This window comes from Ochotona princeps, chromosome 5, assembly GCF_030435755.1.
Source record: "Ochotona princeps isolate mOchPri1 chromosome 5, mOchPri1.hap1, whole genome shotgun sequence".
Lineage (NCBI taxonomy): Eukaryota > Metazoa > Chordata > Mammalia > Lagomorpha > Ochotonidae > Ochotona > Ochotona princeps.
In genome coordinates, this window is record NC_080836.1 from 105,292,344 (window position 1) to 105,309,183 (window position 16,840).

At 57.2% G+C, this 16,840-nt stretch overlaps 1 protein-coding gene across 8 annotated transcripts in view; it reads left to right on the forward strand.

Moving 5' to 3' along the window:
- Nucleotides 1-16,840, forward strand: part of AGAP1 (ArfGAP with GTPase domain, ankyrin repeat and PH domain 1) — a 425,687-nt gene that overhangs the window by 139,134 nt on the left and 269,713 nt on the right. For 4 of the 8 annotated variants that reach the window (XM_058665165.1, XM_058665161.1, XM_058665163.1 and 1 more), the window contains exons 2-4: nt 9,531-9,589; nt 14,755-14,842; nt 15,536-15,547. In XM_058665165.1, coding sequence (XP_058521148.1) covers nt 9,531-9,589; nt 14,755-14,842; nt 15,536-15,547 — 159 coding nt within the window. The remainder of the gene's footprint in view (nt 1-9,530; nt 9,590-14,754; nt 14,843-15,535; nt 15,548-16,840) is intronic. The other 4 variants (XM_058665166.1, XM_058665167.1, XM_058665170.1 and 1 more) reach the window with 1 other exon arrangement.

Here is a 16,840-nt window from a genome sequence, read left to right on the forward strand (position 1 = left end):
CTAAGATTTCTTTTTCTCTCTGGCCTGGTCATAGTATCGGTTTTGAGAAGTGGAAATCAACGATTTTATTTTCAGGAGTGCTAAAACCAGCTGGGTAAACACTCAGGGTCTGGCACAGATTACATGCTGCCAGAACCTTCTTGAAGTTGCTTGCCACCCAGTTCTCTGCAGTATAGGCTGGGAGTTTGGGGTCCCGTGCTGCTCCCATGACAGAAGCACTAAGGGGAGGGGGCCTTCTTAGGGACCCTCCAGGGCCCAGGTCCACACCTGACCCCCCGTTGGACAGGAGGGGGGCCTTCACACCACCAGCACGTGTGACCCATGTCCACTGTCAGAGCCAGTGCCACTGTGGTGCCGTCCTGCATGCTCCGTTCCTCCTGGCAACCATGATGCTGACCACTCTGCCCACCTCTTCCCAGGCTGGCCCTCAGCCTCCAGAGCCCAGATTTTCTGTGTCCACTCCTTGGAGCCACCTCTCCCTCCTGCCCCTGTCCCCTGTATTTCCTGTTAGCTCAGGTCACACTGTAGGGTTACAGGGCACTCCATGCACCTGTCGGGACTGGTGCTTCCTGGAGGCGGGACTCTTAAATGGGGTGGTTTGTGGGCGTCTCCGTGATATGTGGCCCAGTGCCTAGGTATAAACCACAGGGCGAGTCATCAGGTCTGGGAGCTAGCAGCGTCCACTGTTGAGGGCAATGGCACCCGTGGAGCTGGCCAGGTGTTCGGGCTGGGAAAGACACTGGCGCCCCAGTCTCATGGCTCCCACCCAGCACCACTTCCGATTCCCCCCATCCGCTGCCCGTTTCACGACCGTCTGCTCTTTTGGCCATGATTCCGGCACACCAGGGAATGAGTTAATTGTAGCCACTCTTTCTTGCAGAAATCTTCCGGACTCGTTTGCTCCTGTTATCAAGCCTTCCCTTGTTGTGTAGCTATGTGAATTGCCCACACCCTACCGCTGCCAAATTTAGAAACATGGCTGCCTTTACCCTTCTTTAAGGAGGACTGGCAGGTGCAGCTGTGGATTGCAAGTATCCTCACTCACGACTTTCCCACTGTTTCTTTTGGCCCAGGGAGTTTCTGGATGTATCTCAGCCTTGTGCTGAGCCCATTGTTGGAGCAGCCTTCCGATACGTGGCTTCATCCCTGCTCTCCCGCCCCCCCCCCAGCTCCCCAACCCCCACGCCTGGTGGAGCCCAGTGGCCAGCTGCTCTTGCATCTTGCAAAACAGATTTCGTTTTCTCTCACAGCGTCTGACTCATACCTTGCTGTGATGTCCTTGTTTCCATATTTTCACTTCCAAGAATGCTGCGGTGTTGGCGTAGGTGATAAAATGTTGGAAAGCATCTTCATGAAAGAATGCTACGAGGCCAAAGATTGCTAAACGCCAGCTGGGCCTTGGTGATGGTGTGAGACCACCTGTCCCTGGCTTCCTGGAGGGAGCCGAGTCCCTGTGAGAGGGAGGCTGTGCCCTCTTAGCCTCCACTGGTGCCCTCGGTGTGGGGCCTGGGGCAGCTGAGTCCCTGTGAGAGGGAGGCTGTGCCCCCTTAGCCTCCGCTGGTGCTCCAGGGGTGGGGCCTGGGGCAGCCGAGTCCCTGTGAGAGGGAGGCTGTGCCCTCTTAGCCTCCACTGGTGCCCTCGGGGTGGGGCCTGGGGCAGCCGAGTCCCTGTGAGAGGGAGGCTGTGCCCCCTTAGCCTCTGCTGGTGCTCCAGGGGTGGGGCCTGGGGACCTGGGGGCCTGGGGTGTCCTTGTAGGTGTTTTCCAAGCACCTGTCACTGTTCACATACCTGGTGGGGTTTTAGCTGGTGATTCTCCCAGCTTCTTTTCTCTATCCCAGTCATTCAGGCTGAACAGAGACTCCTCCTGGAACGCAGGCCCGGAGCAGGCAGGATTCTAACCAGCTCCCTAAGGCTGCTCTCTGGGGAGCAGAGGAGAGAAGGAGACCCCTCCCCCGGCCGCTGTGTGGGCCTGTTCGCACCAGGCAGGCCCTGACCCCTGCCTGGCTCACTCGGGAGGGACAGGGAAGGGCTGTGGTCAGGCAGCAAGTCTGGCCGCTCCAACCTGCAGCCTGCCCACCCTGCCCTTCGGGTGGCCGGTGGTTACTGCCCTGATGTAGGAGTGGGGATGAGCTGAGGCTCGTGGGTTGTGGGCCCCTGGAGTCCAGGGCGGCCTCCTGCAGGCCCAGGCCGTGTCTGGCAGGGGTTGCCCTGGTGCCCAAGGCTGCGCAGCACATATACAAGGTTTTGCATGGGAGTGGTCAGGCGGTTAGTGGGCTGAAACGGGGCCAATTTTTTCTAGTGTTTGTAGCTCTTATCATCTTTATCCATGAGGCTACTTGGAAAAGTTTGTGGATAATGGAGTTAAAAGAGATTCATTTTAGGTGTGAGGAAAAAAAAACTAAAGCTTGTGTGTGGTTTTTTCGCATCCTGCTCAGCTTCCTGAAGATGTGTGTCTCCGTGGACATTGACCGAGGCTCTGAGAAGGCCGGTTCTGCACCACCTCCCCCTGCAGGCAGTCCCGGCACTGCCCGCCTCTCCCTGGTGTGGGGTGTCTCTGTGTGGAGTGCAGAGACCTGCCTCAGGAAGACAGCTGCTTGTTCTTACACACCAGGATGGAAGTTGCGTGGAATTAGGGCGCAGGCTCTGGGGCCCAAGGCCAGAGGCCATCATGTCTGAGGGAAATAAAGGGCTTGGGGGTGCCTGGGGTTGTTGCTCGATGTGTTCCATTCCCACATTTTAGGATTCCATCTCCAGACCTCACAGCCCCTCTTGTTCACATCCTCACGTGGTCTGTACTCACCCTCAGCCATTTGGCTGTTGTCAGAGAAGGGGTGTCTTGAAGGACTTGGGAATAGTTTTGGGGGGATGGGGGAAGAGTATTTAAGAAGGTAACAGCCTACACCTCCCCTAGGATCCCCAACTGGCTGCATTTTAGCTGGAAGGGAAGTGGGGCAACTGGGACACAAACCAGCACCCATAGGAGGATCCTGGTGCATGCATGGTGAGGATTTAGCCACTGAGCCACCGTGCTGGGCCCTAGGAGGATTCTGGGTCTCTGGGACTGAGGGAGGAGCCAGGAGGGGCAGCCTGCCTGGTGTCCCCCTGCCCTGCAGGTGCCCTGGGCAGAGGAGAGAGCAGGCAGTTGGTTGATCCTTGAGGTCGCCGAAAAGCAGCCCACCTGACCGCTGTGCTACTGGCTGGTCTTCCTCCCCTTCCTTGTGGGTCTGTCTGAGGCAGCCTGCCTCGTCTCCAGTATACCTGCTTGCTTTTTCTTTTTTCTTTTTTTAAACATATTTTATTTTACTTGGAAGTCGGAGTTACAGAGAGAAAAGGAGGCACAGAAACAGATATTCCATCTGCTGGTTCACTCCCCAGATGACTGTAACATCCAGAGTTGGGCCAGTTGGAAGCTGGGAGCCAGGTACCTCTTCCGGGTCTCCCATGTGGGCGCAGGTCCCCAAGGACTTGTGGTATCCTCTGCTGCTTTCCCAGGCCACGAGCAGGAAGCTGGATCAGAAGTGGAGCAGTGGGGGCACGAGGAAGTGCCTGTATGGGATGCTGGGCACCCCGGGGCAGATTAGGCTGATGCACCACAGAGGTTAGCCCACCTGCTTGCTGTCCATTTTCTCTCTGCGGGCTTCACAAAGGCTTTAAACTAAAAATAAATGTTCCTGCATTGTTTCTGTTACTAAAAAGGTTAGTCTTAAAAATTACAGTGGGGCCCGGCGGCGTGGCCTAGCGGCTAAAGTCCTCGCCTTGGAAGCCCCGGGATCCCATATGGGCACCGGTTCTAATCCCGGCAGCTCCACTTCCCATCCAGCTCCCTGCTTGTGGCCTGGGAAAGCAGTCGAGGACGGCCCAATGCATTGGGACCCTGCACCCGCGTGGGAGACCCGGAAGAGGTTCCTGGTTCCCGGCATCGGATCGGCGCGCATCGGCCCGTTGCGGCTCACTTGGGGAGTGAATCATCGGACGGAAGATCTTCCTCTCTGTCTCTCCTCCTCTGTGTATATCTGGCTGTAATAAAATGAATAAATCTTTAAAAAAAAATTACAGTGAAATTTTTTTTAATCTATTTTATTGTATTGTTGACAATCTTAAATTACAGTGAAATTTAAGGTTTTCTGTAATAAGGTCCTGTCATTTTCCCATGCCTTCCTTAGCCCTCAGGCATAACATCACAAGTTTGGGTGGAACACGCCTTTGTGGTCACAGCAGTGAGGTAGAGGGGTGAACTGTGCCACCCAGGACTGTGACATGGTTCTAACTGCTGTCCCACATTGTGCTAGAAGTCCCTGCAGCTCTGTGAGGACTGGGCCCCTTGGCCAGGGCTGTGGAGTGGGGTGTATGGCCTCCCTCATCACAAAGGCTGTAAAGCCAGGGCCCTGATAGGAGCAGAGGTGGGCCTTCTTGGACCTTGTGTAGCCAGGGTCTTGCAGCTGGGATGCTGGGACCAGGGAGGTGCAGGCCTTGGCAGCACTCTGTTCCCCATACTGGCCTTGCCCTGTTCTTTGGATGCTGTGTCCCTGAGATAGGTGGAGAGGCTCAGGCGCGCTGTTGGAGGAGTTGTGGAGTTCCAGAACTCTCTATGGAGTCTCTGTGTTAAGTGACCAGATCACACACCTGCCTTCTCTCTGTGCCTCTCTCTCTGTCTCTGCCTCTCTCTCTCGTGCTGTGATGTTTGGTGTAGATGGCAGTCTAACAAGTCACCATTGTTCCTCCACTGCTGACGAGCCCATGGCCGTACCGTGTCCCCACGTGCTTGCTTGTTGCTGGGGCAATGACCCCCTGCACTGTATGTCTGCCCCTCTGTGGAGCTGGGGGCCACATGAGCTCAGGGCTGTCCCTGTGTGCGTTTCAGGCTGCTTGCCCAAGTCTCTGTCCTCACCTTGGCCCCAGCATCGCCATGAGAGGCCAGGGAGCACAGGTTGGGTACCCAGGAAGTACTGCATCAGAAGCTGTGCTCTTGACAACATCAGTTCCAGAAACTCCCAGAAGGAAGGAGGCCTTCCACTGTGAAGAGTGGGCCTGTATGGAGTGGGGCGCCTCCTCCATGGAAGAGGAACAGCTATGTGGCACGGTGAAGAGGCAGGGTCCCAGGAACCCGGAGCCCTTCAGACAGCGGATCCCCCAGACTGCAGGCCTGACCCTGCGCTTCCACGGATGCCGGGGTTCAGGGCTAGATGCAAGGGCTCCATGTTGAGGTCAGGACCTTGCACCTCAGTGAATGATGGCCGCACTGTCCCTTCTCATGATACATGCAAAGTTTTGGAAGTCCTGCAGCTGCAGAGTCAGGATGTGGGCTAAGTTGTGTGTGTGTGCACATTCACTCTGGAGGGGAGTGGGTCTAATACAGGTTCCAGCACCCGAGCCCCACAGCTCATCCTTGTGACCTGTGATGGAAGGGGTGCGTGGCTCTGCTTCTGTTACAGGCAGCCATGAATCTGTGGTATGCGCGCCCTCCCTGGGGAGCCTTCCAGACCCTTTTGTGGGAGACCCGTGCTGTCAGGGGCGGAGACGAGGAAAGGCAGCATTTGGACAGGAGCTAGCCGGTAAGATGGCTGCCTCGCACACCCTAACGCCCTGGGTCTGAGGCCTGGCTCCACTTCCGGCCTGTGCTCCCTGCCTCCAGCATGGGTTGAAGTTTTTAAAAACAAAACTTATTCCCATTGTAAGTGTTCCAGCCCGGCTGAAAAGTTATCCATAATATGTTTGTGAAGTTGGAAGTTCTGTCTGCAGGATACAGGGTTCAACCTGCAATGAGAAAAGAGGGGACCAGCCTGCGGCCCTGGGGCTGTAGGAACTGCCAGCTCCAGCCCCGGTCCCCTTGAAAAGTAACGGGTCAGGAACAGGCGATTTCACCATGGCCTTGGTCCCTGCACCCTCAAGCAGCTCTCTCCATGCCCTGCCCCCACACACGCCTAGCTGTGAGTGCGAGAGGCTGGGCCACTGCAGTCCGCTTTTCACCTGCTTTGCCTAAAAGCCCAGTCAGTCTCAAGACTTGAGTTCTTGGCTCCTGAGAGACGGCAAGCAGAGGGCGTGGAGGAGACAGTGCTATAATGACAGAGCAGCCCCAGGGCAAAACACACAGAACTGCTGGGATCCGCCACCCTGGGCCAGTGCTGGACCGCCTCTCCACCTGCAGGCCTGGTGCCTAAGATTGGCAGGCCAGCGGCCAGGCCCTCCTGAAGCAGGAGGGCAGTGAGCATGTGTGCCCACTCACGCTCCCACCCAGGTGCTGTTCCCTAGGTGAAGGGTTCTGGTGTTGAAACCCAAGCGCATCTTCTGTGCAGAGTGTAGTGATGGCCTTGGTTCAGCTGGAAGAATGGGGGATTGAACACAGAGCCAGGGCTGGTTCCCGGTGGAATCCGCAGGCTGGAACCCTTCGCAAACAGAGGGCAAAGGGGGGCATGTTGTCATGGTGAACTTAAAGGAACTTTGGGCCGTGACACCAGAGTTCTGCCAAGAAGTAAAAATAAGCCACTGGCGAGCCTGGTGGTTTTGTTCTTTACTTGTGTCTTCCTGCAGCTCCTTGCTCCACCCTGTCTTTCATGTTTGACCTGAGAGGTGCAGAGCCAGCACTGGAGGTGGCCCTGGGAGGGCAGAGGCCCAAGGCAGTGGCTGCTGGCCCCGCTCTGCCTTCTCTGCTTGCCTGGTGCAGGGGGGGCGGAGCGTGGCTCTGGGCTGAGCCTGAGTCCCTGGCAGCTGTGTGCTAAGCTCAGGGCAAAGATGCTTTCCAAGGACTGCTGGGATTGTTCTGCCCAGGATGCAGCCGCTGTCCTGCGAGTGTGCGCATGGCTCGGACCGCTGCTTCTGGTCTCTGCTTGTCTGCTCATGTCCCACGGGCCAGGTCTAGCCTGCGGGGTCTCTGTCCCTTAGTCGGAGGGATGCTTGGGGCACTTACCTTCCACACACGTCTTACAAGGTGCGATGCAGTATGACTGGGGTCTGTGTCTGCACCATGGTGCAGCTCCCTGAGCTCCTGTTAGGAAGCAGCTGCTACGGGTGCCCAGTAGGTGTCCGCTTGCAGCTGAGCCACAGCCCTTGTCTGCTCCGGTAATTGCCACTGGCTCTGCCGTTAGTGGGGCAGTGCCGTCTCCAGGCTGTGTGTCCAGGTGCTCATCTCCCAGTCACCCACTCTGTCGAGCACGCTAGAGACTGGGAAGGAGCAGGACACTGTGCTCTGTGTACATCCAACACCTGCATTCCTGGACCTGAGCCGGAGTCTGAGGCCAGGTCACTGCAGGATGAGGTCTCTGCACATGGGCATGCGCCCTGGGCCTCAGGCCCATGTCCACACTGGGCCTTGGGCTTGCTGCCCTTCAACTCCTGGTAGCTCAGCTGTCCCAGGAGCACAACCAGGGCTCTGTGTTCCAAAAACATGGTGTCAGTCATAGATTTCACATCTCTCCTTGTAACACCATCCCGCGCCCACCCGTGACCCCTGCTGTGTCCTCATTCCTGTCCCTGCTGGGCCATGTCTGTACGCCACCCCTAGAGTTGCCTGTTCTCTCTGACCGTTGATTTCTCTTCCAGAGGAGCGGAGAGCTTGGCATCTTACTGCATCTCCCCTGTTGGATTTAGGATTTCAATGTAAACAGTGAGGTGTAGTTTGAATTTCTGCTGTTTTGTGACCCATAAGGAGCGACTAGCGTCTTGGCACCGTGTGTGGGGCAGACAGGCACAGCTTGTGACCATAGCCCCAGTGGATTGAGTTGTATTGAATGTGCAGAAGCCGCTTGTGGGTGGTTGCTGGCCCTGCCTTAATCACAGCCTGGCCCCTGACAGAGGCCCCGCCTCCCAGCTCAGTGCCCATCGGCTTAGGGGAGCAGACCTCTGAGTGCGGGCACTGTGCCTTCTGACTCCCCGTGGGCATGGTGGCCCGGCCATAGCAGGCTCTTGGGAATTGGGGTGATGGAAGCTTTTAAGATAAATGCTTGTGACTTTTTAAACTGTGAGATGAGAATTTATGCTTGCCTGATCACGCCAGGCATGTGTTTTCTTAACCTAATTGCCACAGGCATAGATGGGATGTTTGGAGGTCCAGAGAAGTGTACAAGCCGGCGTGTGTTTACTGCCAACCCTTCTTTGTTTACGATTGAAAATGTTGCATTTATTGGGATGATTCTTGGGTTGTTTCTGTGTAATCAACCAGGAGTGCTTTCTGGATTGTTCTAATGTTTATTTTTTTTACCATTACGGCCCATTTGAAGACCTGGGTGGCTTTACCTTGTAGGTGTCAGTTAATATGAAATCTAAAAAGGCCCAAAGATGGCAGTGAGAAGACTTCAGTGTCCTGCAGCCATGCTAAGCCTGCAGCGGTAAAATGTTGGTCCCACAGATGCTTGTTAGGGTCCTGCGCGTCTCTGCGGTGCCCTGGCATCTTCACCACACACGGCTGGAAGGTGCAGGGCACAGCGGGGTGTCCATGTGCGGAACCCTTGTGGCTTCCCTCCTGCTTGGTGCCCCCTGGCACGTGACGGATGCACCATCACTCCCTCTCCATTGTGTTTCCATTAACAGAGCAACAGAGGGAGTGTTCAAGCAGCCAGGACCTTGTACCACTCAGGGTCCAGAGAGTCGTGTCACTTGCCCCTCACCCTCATCCCATCATCCTGAACCATTGAGATGACCCCACACATACGTCCTGTGAGACCATGCGCCTGTGTTCCTGCGGAAGTCACTGATGGTCAGAAAGGAGCTTCTTAGTCCTGGGGCAGAAACACTGGGTTGGGCAGGGATGGTTTTGTCGGGCTTTAGATGGTCTGTGACTCTCTTCACCTCTTCTTGTGAAAGCAGGTGTGAGATCAACCTGTGTTAGACCTTGGGCTAGATGTGTCCAGGGATGGGGATGGACCGTACCTCAGCCGGGCGAGAGCAGGCACTCTTCTGCAGCTGCCCCTGCCTGGGTGACAGCCCCCAGAGCTGGTGCACCTGCTGCCCTCACTGATGAGAAGACATGGCACTCACGGGCACAGGAGGGCTGGTTGCAAGCACACTCATCTATGTGGAGTGGGTTAGTGAGGCTGTCACCAGAGTGCTGCCTAGGGTGGTGGCCAGCCATAGTGCCCTGTTGGCCCCTCGTCTTCCTGGCGCTGCCTGACCCGACTCGTTTTGGTCTTGGAAGGATGGAGACTCCAGCACAAGATTTCAACCCTAGGGTGTGGCTCACCCTAGTGTTGTGACTATGTGGGTGCTGTCTAGTCGCCTGCTCTCCTTTCTCTGTGGGAGTTCAGAGAAGTGGTCCTTTCCAGAGCGGCCTGGAGGACCGGATCCAGCAGGCCGGGCAGCACTGTAACAGCACTGGCCGGGGCTCTCTGGTTAGACTCGGGGCATTGGGAATGCCTGTGGCTTGTGCTGCAGGAAGATGCCAAGTTGCAGAGCGTGTTACTGACCCCAGGTTTGCAGTCTGACGTTGCCCAGCTGGTGTCAGGGCAGTCCTGAACTCGCTGGGGTCATGTGGGGCCCGGGTATTGGGGCTTGTCCTGGGTGCTGTGGTGTCTCACCCATCACTGCTCTGCTCTCTGCAGATGCCTTCGTGAACAGCCAGGAGTGGACGTTGAGCCGGTCGGTGCCAGAGCTGAAAGTGGTGAGTATCCCCCTTCTGGCCTCAGCATTTTGGTCCGTTTCCTAAAGGGGCCCAGAGGTGGAGCAGGCTGAGTTGACTGTGGGCTGGGCTGGATATGGTCTGAGCTTAGTTATGATGGCCCGGGCAGCCACCCAGCTAGAGTGGGGAGGGCCACACATCCCCACTGCTGCCTCCCCCACCCAGCCCAGAATAGGGAGGGCCACACCCCCCGCTGCCCCCCATTCCTCCCTCCTCCACCTGTCCCCATGCACACGTGGGTGCAGGTGCATATGACTTCTCAATGCTGAGTGTTCATCTTTTGGCTTATGCAATGTCACTGTGGACCCTATTACACAATGTTGGCATAAAATTAAAAGTTTTGTTCTTTATTAGAAACTTTCCCCTTTATGGAAGTTATGCAAACACTTGAAATCGGGTTGTGTGTAGGGTGATCTGTTGCAGCCACCCCTGGGAGGTCCCGTCCCCCTCCCCATTCCACCCACCATGCCCTGTATCCCTACTTTCTCATCAAGGGGGGAGACAGATTTCACTGTTTCCGCATCACACACTTGGCCCTGTGTGTGTGTATGTGTGTGTATGTAGCCCACAGACTACTCCGTCCTGCAGGGCTCAGAGGACCGGGCTGGGGATGCTCGGGTGTCAGGAATGAGGAATGTTGAGATCCTTGGTGAGAGCCAGTTTGACTTTTGTCACCAGGATGGACACCTGGTTTTTAGCACTGCAACTCAAGGACCTTGGTGGGAGGTGCCTGACCTGGGAGACTGTGGGCCCTGGGCCTTGCTGTCGCCTGCAGGTATGAGCCACGGTCACCTGTGTCTGCTCCTCCCCTGCGCCCTCGTCGCTCTCCCCACACTCCTGCCTCCTGTGCAGCACTGGGTTTCTCTCTGGGTGGGAGAGAGAGCACCCCTTATCCTGGCACCCCACTAGGAAGCCCGGGATTCCATGAGACTGTGCTGGCAACCATGGCTGTCTTCCGTCCAGCGTGCGTGCGTACATTCTGCAGCCGCTGCACTGGGGCACAGGGTGTTCCAGTCTAGTGAGTGGTGCGGGCTGTGCTCGGGGAGACTTTCCCGGTTCAGGTGCACCTGCTGAGGCAGCCCAGGGCACGAGGCTCTGCAAGGAGCCTAACACCACAGGCCTGGGGTTTGCTGACAGTGCCCACCTCTGTGGGCAGGGCGTCCTGGTGGGTGGGGCTGGGGCTCCTCAGGCCTGGGTGAGAGCTAAGGCCCACAAACCTTGCCCATGGAGAGCTGGAGTTTGACCTCAAGTCAGTATCTCTGCTTTCTGTGAGGCCCCGCCTCCTCTCTGGTGATTGCTGTATAGCCTGTGCCACTGAGGAGCTTGGGTTCATCTAGGCCCTCACCCCTTGATCTACAAGCTGGTGTGAGTCCTGGATAGTGATTCTGCAGTTCTCTTAGGGGTGTGGGGTTGGAGAGGCCCCCATGGGCATCCTCCGCAGAGCCCCCCAGTGGGAATGACGTGTGGGCCTGCATGGAGCAGAAAGCGCCCCCGTGACGTGTGGGCCTGCATGGAGCAGAAAGCGCCCCCGTGACGTGTGGGCCTGCATGGAGCAGAAAGCGCCCCCGTGACGTGTGGGCCTGCATGGAGCAGAAAGCGCCCCCGTGACGTGTGGGCCTGCATGGAGCAGAAAGCGCCCCCGTGACGTGTGGGCCTGCATGGAGCAGAAAGCGCCCCCGTGACGTGTGGGCCTGCATGGAGCAGAAAGCGCCCCCGTGACGTGTGGGCCTGCATGGAGCAGAAAGCGCCCCCATTGTTCTTTGTTCTGGAACTCAGCCTCCCAGTGCCCACAGGGCTGCTGTTGTTCCCCAGCCCCGGGACAGGTGGCCTGGAAGTCCTCATGCTGGGTCCCCCACCCCTGCCTCCTGAGCGATGAGGTCACAGCGAGCCTGTGCTGGGGTCTCTGGAGCCTTCCGCGACCAGGCTCCTGGGCTGCTTGAGAGAAAGACATTCAGTATCCGTGCTGCCCACAAGCAGTGGTGCCAGGCTTGGGCTTTCTCAGGCGGTGGTGTTGTTGCATCATCAGGTGCTTGGGCGCCTGGCCATGCAGGCGCTCTGCAGGCGACAGCAGCCTCCTGCCCCCGCAGAAGGGCCCTGCCGGCCACTTGTCATCCCTGCTATCTATGTCAATCAGCGTGTCTCCACCTCTGATTTTCACTTAGAGGCTTGGTTTTCTTTCCAGCCATCCTCATGTCTAACAGGTGAGTGGCCGAGTATAGGGCACTGGAGAAAACTGATCAAAAAACGCCACGCTCCTGTCCCCTGTGATGCACAGATGTCGAGCACGGGGCTGGAAAGTTCACAGCCTGCTGCCCCGGTGGTGGTAGTGACGACCATGTCCACCCAGCAGGTGTGGGTCCCTAGCACACCTGGCCACGCCCCCCAGCCTGTTGGCCCATGCTGCCCCTTCCTCCCTGTGGCGTCCAGTGCAGGGTATCTGACCTGTCCATTCTCTGCCCTCTTCCTTTGTCTCATGTTCAGCTCTTACCTGCCTTCAGTGCTGTCCGTGACACAGTGGTGCCCCCAGTGGTGTAGGGCAGGGAAACCTTTTTCTTGTTGAAGGCCATTAGGATGTTTATGCTGTTACAGAATTTTGAGTCCGGGCCATGATTGGGTAGGCCTCACGCAGCCTGTGGGCCTGGACGGGCCCCAGCCCTGGCTGACCGTTCGAGCTGAGCAGAATGCTCTCCCACCTGCCCCCACGCCTGCACAGGAATGGCCTCCCCAGGGGAACGCAATATCCTGGTCACACAGGGAGGGAGGGGGACGTTTCCAGGCCAGCAAGGCACAGGCTGACCAGGGATTTGACCTCACAGCACTTCCTTCCCAGGAAGGAGAAACTCAAATCTTAATTAAAAATTTGATTCAGTGGCATATTTTTTCTGGATTCTTTGCATGAGGCTGACAACAGCAGGTGCCCTCAAGCCAGAAGAATAATTAGCAGGTTAGACATCCTCGGATTATAGAGGCCCCGAGGCCGGAGAGGCGAGAGGATGCTGGCAGTCCAGCCGGGTGGGGAGACAGCTTCATTAGGGTCTGGTCCCCAGGCTCTGGCTCTGCACCTGGCTGTGGGCTGCAGCCACAAAGCGCCCCGCATCTCCTCGGTGCTGGCATCTGTCGTCACTCATTTATTCACTGACTCAGGCACAGCCATGAGCGTCCACCTTGGGCTGCGGAGGACAGCCAGGCCCTGCCCTGGAGTGTTGTCACAGCTAGGTACCAAGTCATGCATCCTGCTGAGCAGGGCTACCTCGTTTCGGTGTGTCCCGTGTACCTCTTTTCTCCCTGTGTCCTCGTGGTTCTGTCTCTGCCCACTTCTGCAAGCGCACTAGCCCCCTGCGAGAGGCTGCGCTCTTGTGACTGTGTGTGCTCCATAGGGCCCTGGACCCACACTCAGACCACAGCAGAAGGCTTCTGGGGAGTGAAGAGAGGGCCAGGCGAGGAGTTGTGAGGCCGAAGGGTGGCAGCTGTGGTGGCAGAGGGCCAGGGCAGGGCATGACTTCAGAGGTCACCTTTACCAAGGAGTGGACTCTGAACCATGGGGACTGGACAGAAGGAGGACCTGGGAGCTGTCAGCCCACTTCACCACATCCCGTGCCAGTCTGTCCCTCTGCCTGTTCTGCCAGTGACTGGCACCCGCCAACCTGCCTCTGCCCTCCACATCTCCATCCTTACTTCCACCTGCCCACCTACCTGGCCCTTCATGCACCTGTCTGTCTGTCCATCTATCCATCCACTATTCCCAGAGGTGGAGAGGAAGTGCCCCCAGGTGGGGATGGCTCCAGGTTGGTGTGGTGGCCACAGTGTTCATGAGGTCTCCATCATGCCTGGCTGTGTAGACTGAAGGGTGGCTTCTGCATGGGGGTCCCTGGTTGAAAGGCTAGGCAGGATGTGGTCATACAGGGCGAGGGGCAGCCTGGGGACAGAAGGGCAAAGTTTGGCCACATTGAAGTTGGAGCGTGGGCCTAGTCAGTACACAGGTATTTGTGGCAGACATGTATGGTTCCTGCAGGGAGCTGTGGGATCGCCGTGGGTTGGGGTGGGCTCAGTGGAGAGTGAGGATGCCTGGTAGTGTGGAGCGGCTTGTGGCGGCTGAACGTGAGTCAATCCAAGTCGGGGATCAGCTGCAGGTCTGGAGCGGGGCCCTGCACGTGGGCCACAGGATGGTGGTTGTCACAAAGAAAGTTGTGGAGCGCTTGTGGATAGCTCCTTGAGGTCTTGGAGTTGAACTAGGGGGGAGGTGGGGGAGGAAGACCAGGGAATGGACAAGGGACAGTGCAGACCCAGTGTGAGGTCTGGCTGTGCTGGGAGAAGTAGCAGTGGCGGTGGCTTGGGGGTGACCTGTGCCTGCGGCTGCATTTCTGGTTCATGTTTTCCAGGGTGTGGTGTGGTTGTGAGGAGGAAGGCAGTGGAGGGGTTGAGATTGCCAGGTGTTGGCCACCCTTCCTGAAGAAGCCCCTGGCACTCGGCCTTGCCTGCGCAGGAGCTGGTAGTGCAGCAAGCCCTGCTGTTGCCTGACCCTTGAGTGCTAGCTTCTCTTTTCTGGAAACACTTACTTACATGTTTGAAAATCAGAGCCATGCAGAGAAGGAGCGATCTTCCATGCACTCATTCACCACCCAGCTGGGGAAATGGAGCAGCTGGGACCTGAACCAGCACCCACATGGGATGCCAGCATGCTGCACCACTCCGCCAGCCCTGAGGATTAACTTCTAGCCCATCACCAGCACCCATGGGCTTGCTGTCCTCATCCTGTGGGGCCCGTGCCTCCCCCACCCACTCCGCTGTTCTCTTCCCCCTCCAGCCATGCATCAGGACTTTACCCAGGGTCTTCTTGCTGGCCTGCACCCCACGCTGGCTCGCACCCCACGCTGGCTCACCTGGCACCCTCCCAAGGGTGTGCAGGGCATGAGACCTGTGTAGGTGACAGGTGAACCTTGCATACCGGCGTGCAGAGCCCGGGTGTGTCCCAGCAGCACAGGTGCTCTCACCACGCCCCCCACCCCAGGAGGCTTCCAGACCCCATGAGCACTTTTTGGTGGCAGCTGCTGACACTGGTCTTGATTCCATTCGGAGAGCCGTGTCTTACCGTCTGCTGAGCTGCGTGAGTTAACGATCCCTAACTGTTGCCCCGTTCTTTGTTGCAGGGCATTGTGGGCAACTTGGCCAGTGGCAAGTCCGCCCTGGTGCACCGGTACCTGACTGGCACGTACGTGCAGGAGGAGTCCCCCGAAGGTATGCAGTCTGTGCGCCAGCCTCCTTCTCAGAGCTTAGGGTTGCACATGTCTGTTGTAGCGTCCTCTAAATCATCCCACGAATGGATCCCACGCGAAGAGAGTTGTAAGACACACTGGGCAGGAGACGTTCCGTGGGTACCAGCGCTGCTCCGTAGGACCGTTAGCTGTGGTGCTTAGAGGCAGCAGTGAGGAAGCACAAAGTGCTGTTGAATTGAGGTCTCACCTGCGAATCCGCTCCTTGCCCACGCTGATCCCATAGTACTCCTCCAAGTATCGGGTGGACGTTGCTCTGATGCGGGGGCCCAAAGCTATTCCTAGTTCATATGCAGCATTCCTTGGGCATAGGTAGGAACTTCTTTGTGGTAAGACCACCAACGTGTGTTTGAGTGTGTTGCCCCGCCACCCCCCCTTATATCGTATTCTAAGCACGTAGTAATCATTTTGCATGCAAGAAAGACATTTGTTTTTTGCCATTGGGCGTTTGCTTCTTTAGTTAACACATCCATGTTTTGTTTCTTGCCTGAAGTAAGGGTGACGAGGAGATGGCAGGCCACGCCGTGGCTGCCGTGTCCCCGTCCGGGTGTAGCTTCTGGAAATGCTGTTTTTCTCTCCGTGTAACTGTTGTCAATGCAACTGAGACGCTGAATCTCTGGTTCCTTCCTTCTCTCACTGGCTGTTCCCTTCTTTGCAGACTCGGACGCAGGTAACTATACATCCCCTCACGGCAGTGCGTGTCTTGTTCTGGGAGCGCGAGCAGAGGCGCCCTGTGCTGTAGCGTCCCCTCCACCCCGCGTTACGTGTGCCATCCTGTTTTCCTTTTCATTTTTACCCTTTTTTTTTTTTTGTTTTGTTTTTTAATTTTTTCAGTTCAGCATCTCACCCTGTTTTGTCCCTTAGCTGTCTCTTTAGCCGTAGCTGGTCCCGAGTAGTTCCCCACATTCCCTGTAACACGTGTTCTGTGCTCACCTCTCGTCCTGGAGACCACGGGGCCGCTCAGGAATGCGCAGAGTCCTGCGGCAGGCTCCGCCGGGGCGCCGGCACTGCGGGACAGACTTGGTGCTGGTCTCCTGCTGGGGCAGGCCTGCTTCTGCTGTTCACGCCCGCTGGTGGGGTGGTGGCTTAGGGGCACAAAGACAGGATCCCTGCCTGTGTGTGGGGGTGGTGCAGAGGCGTGGCGGTCTGCTCAAGGCCAGTAGAGGAGCTGGGACCGGGAGGAGAGGTCCCAGCTCCTCCCTGGGATCTTGGCTTGTTGCTGTGTGTGATTGTGTGTGTGTGTGTGTGTGTGCAGGTGTTTGCCTCTGCCACTGCAGTCATACTGAGCATCATGGAACTATTTTCTAGAGTTTTCCAGTCCCTACTGAAGGCAGCTGGTGAGCATCTACAGCTGCCTCAGCTCTAGGCAAAAGGTGCTCTTGGTCGAGTCACTGGGCCTTCGGTATTCCTTGGAGACCCTGCGGTGCTGTCTGGGGTCACAGAATGCTGCGGCCAGCGTCCCTCTGATCTTTGCAGGAAAGGCATGTGTCCCTTGGTGCTGCTGGGGGACCTGGCCACCCATGCACCTGCCCTTATGTCTGGACTCACTGGTTCCGATTCCACCAGCACACTCCTATGCACATGAGGGACTGCCTGTTCCCAGATGGGCACCGATCCCCCTAGAGACCCTGACGTGCTTGTCGGCTGATGTGTCCAGCCAGGAGGTGATGGTGTCCACGGCTTTCCTCACGTGCCATGACTGTCTGATTGCGCGCCTGTGGACAAGGAAGCAGGCTGCGGGATTTGGGGTCATTCTGAAGGTTGGGTTCAAGCACGGGGACTGTTAAGTATGTATTTTTCTGAGTAATGGCTTCACGGTGCCTAAAGCAGGCAGCTCAGTGGCGGGCCTGGCAGTCCATGGGGGTCGTCCCCAAGTGGCCTCCTGTGTATGTGTGTAGATGGCTGCTATGGCTAGTCTGATGCAGTACTGTGCAGCGAGGGCTTCCAACAGACGTTCTGGCTG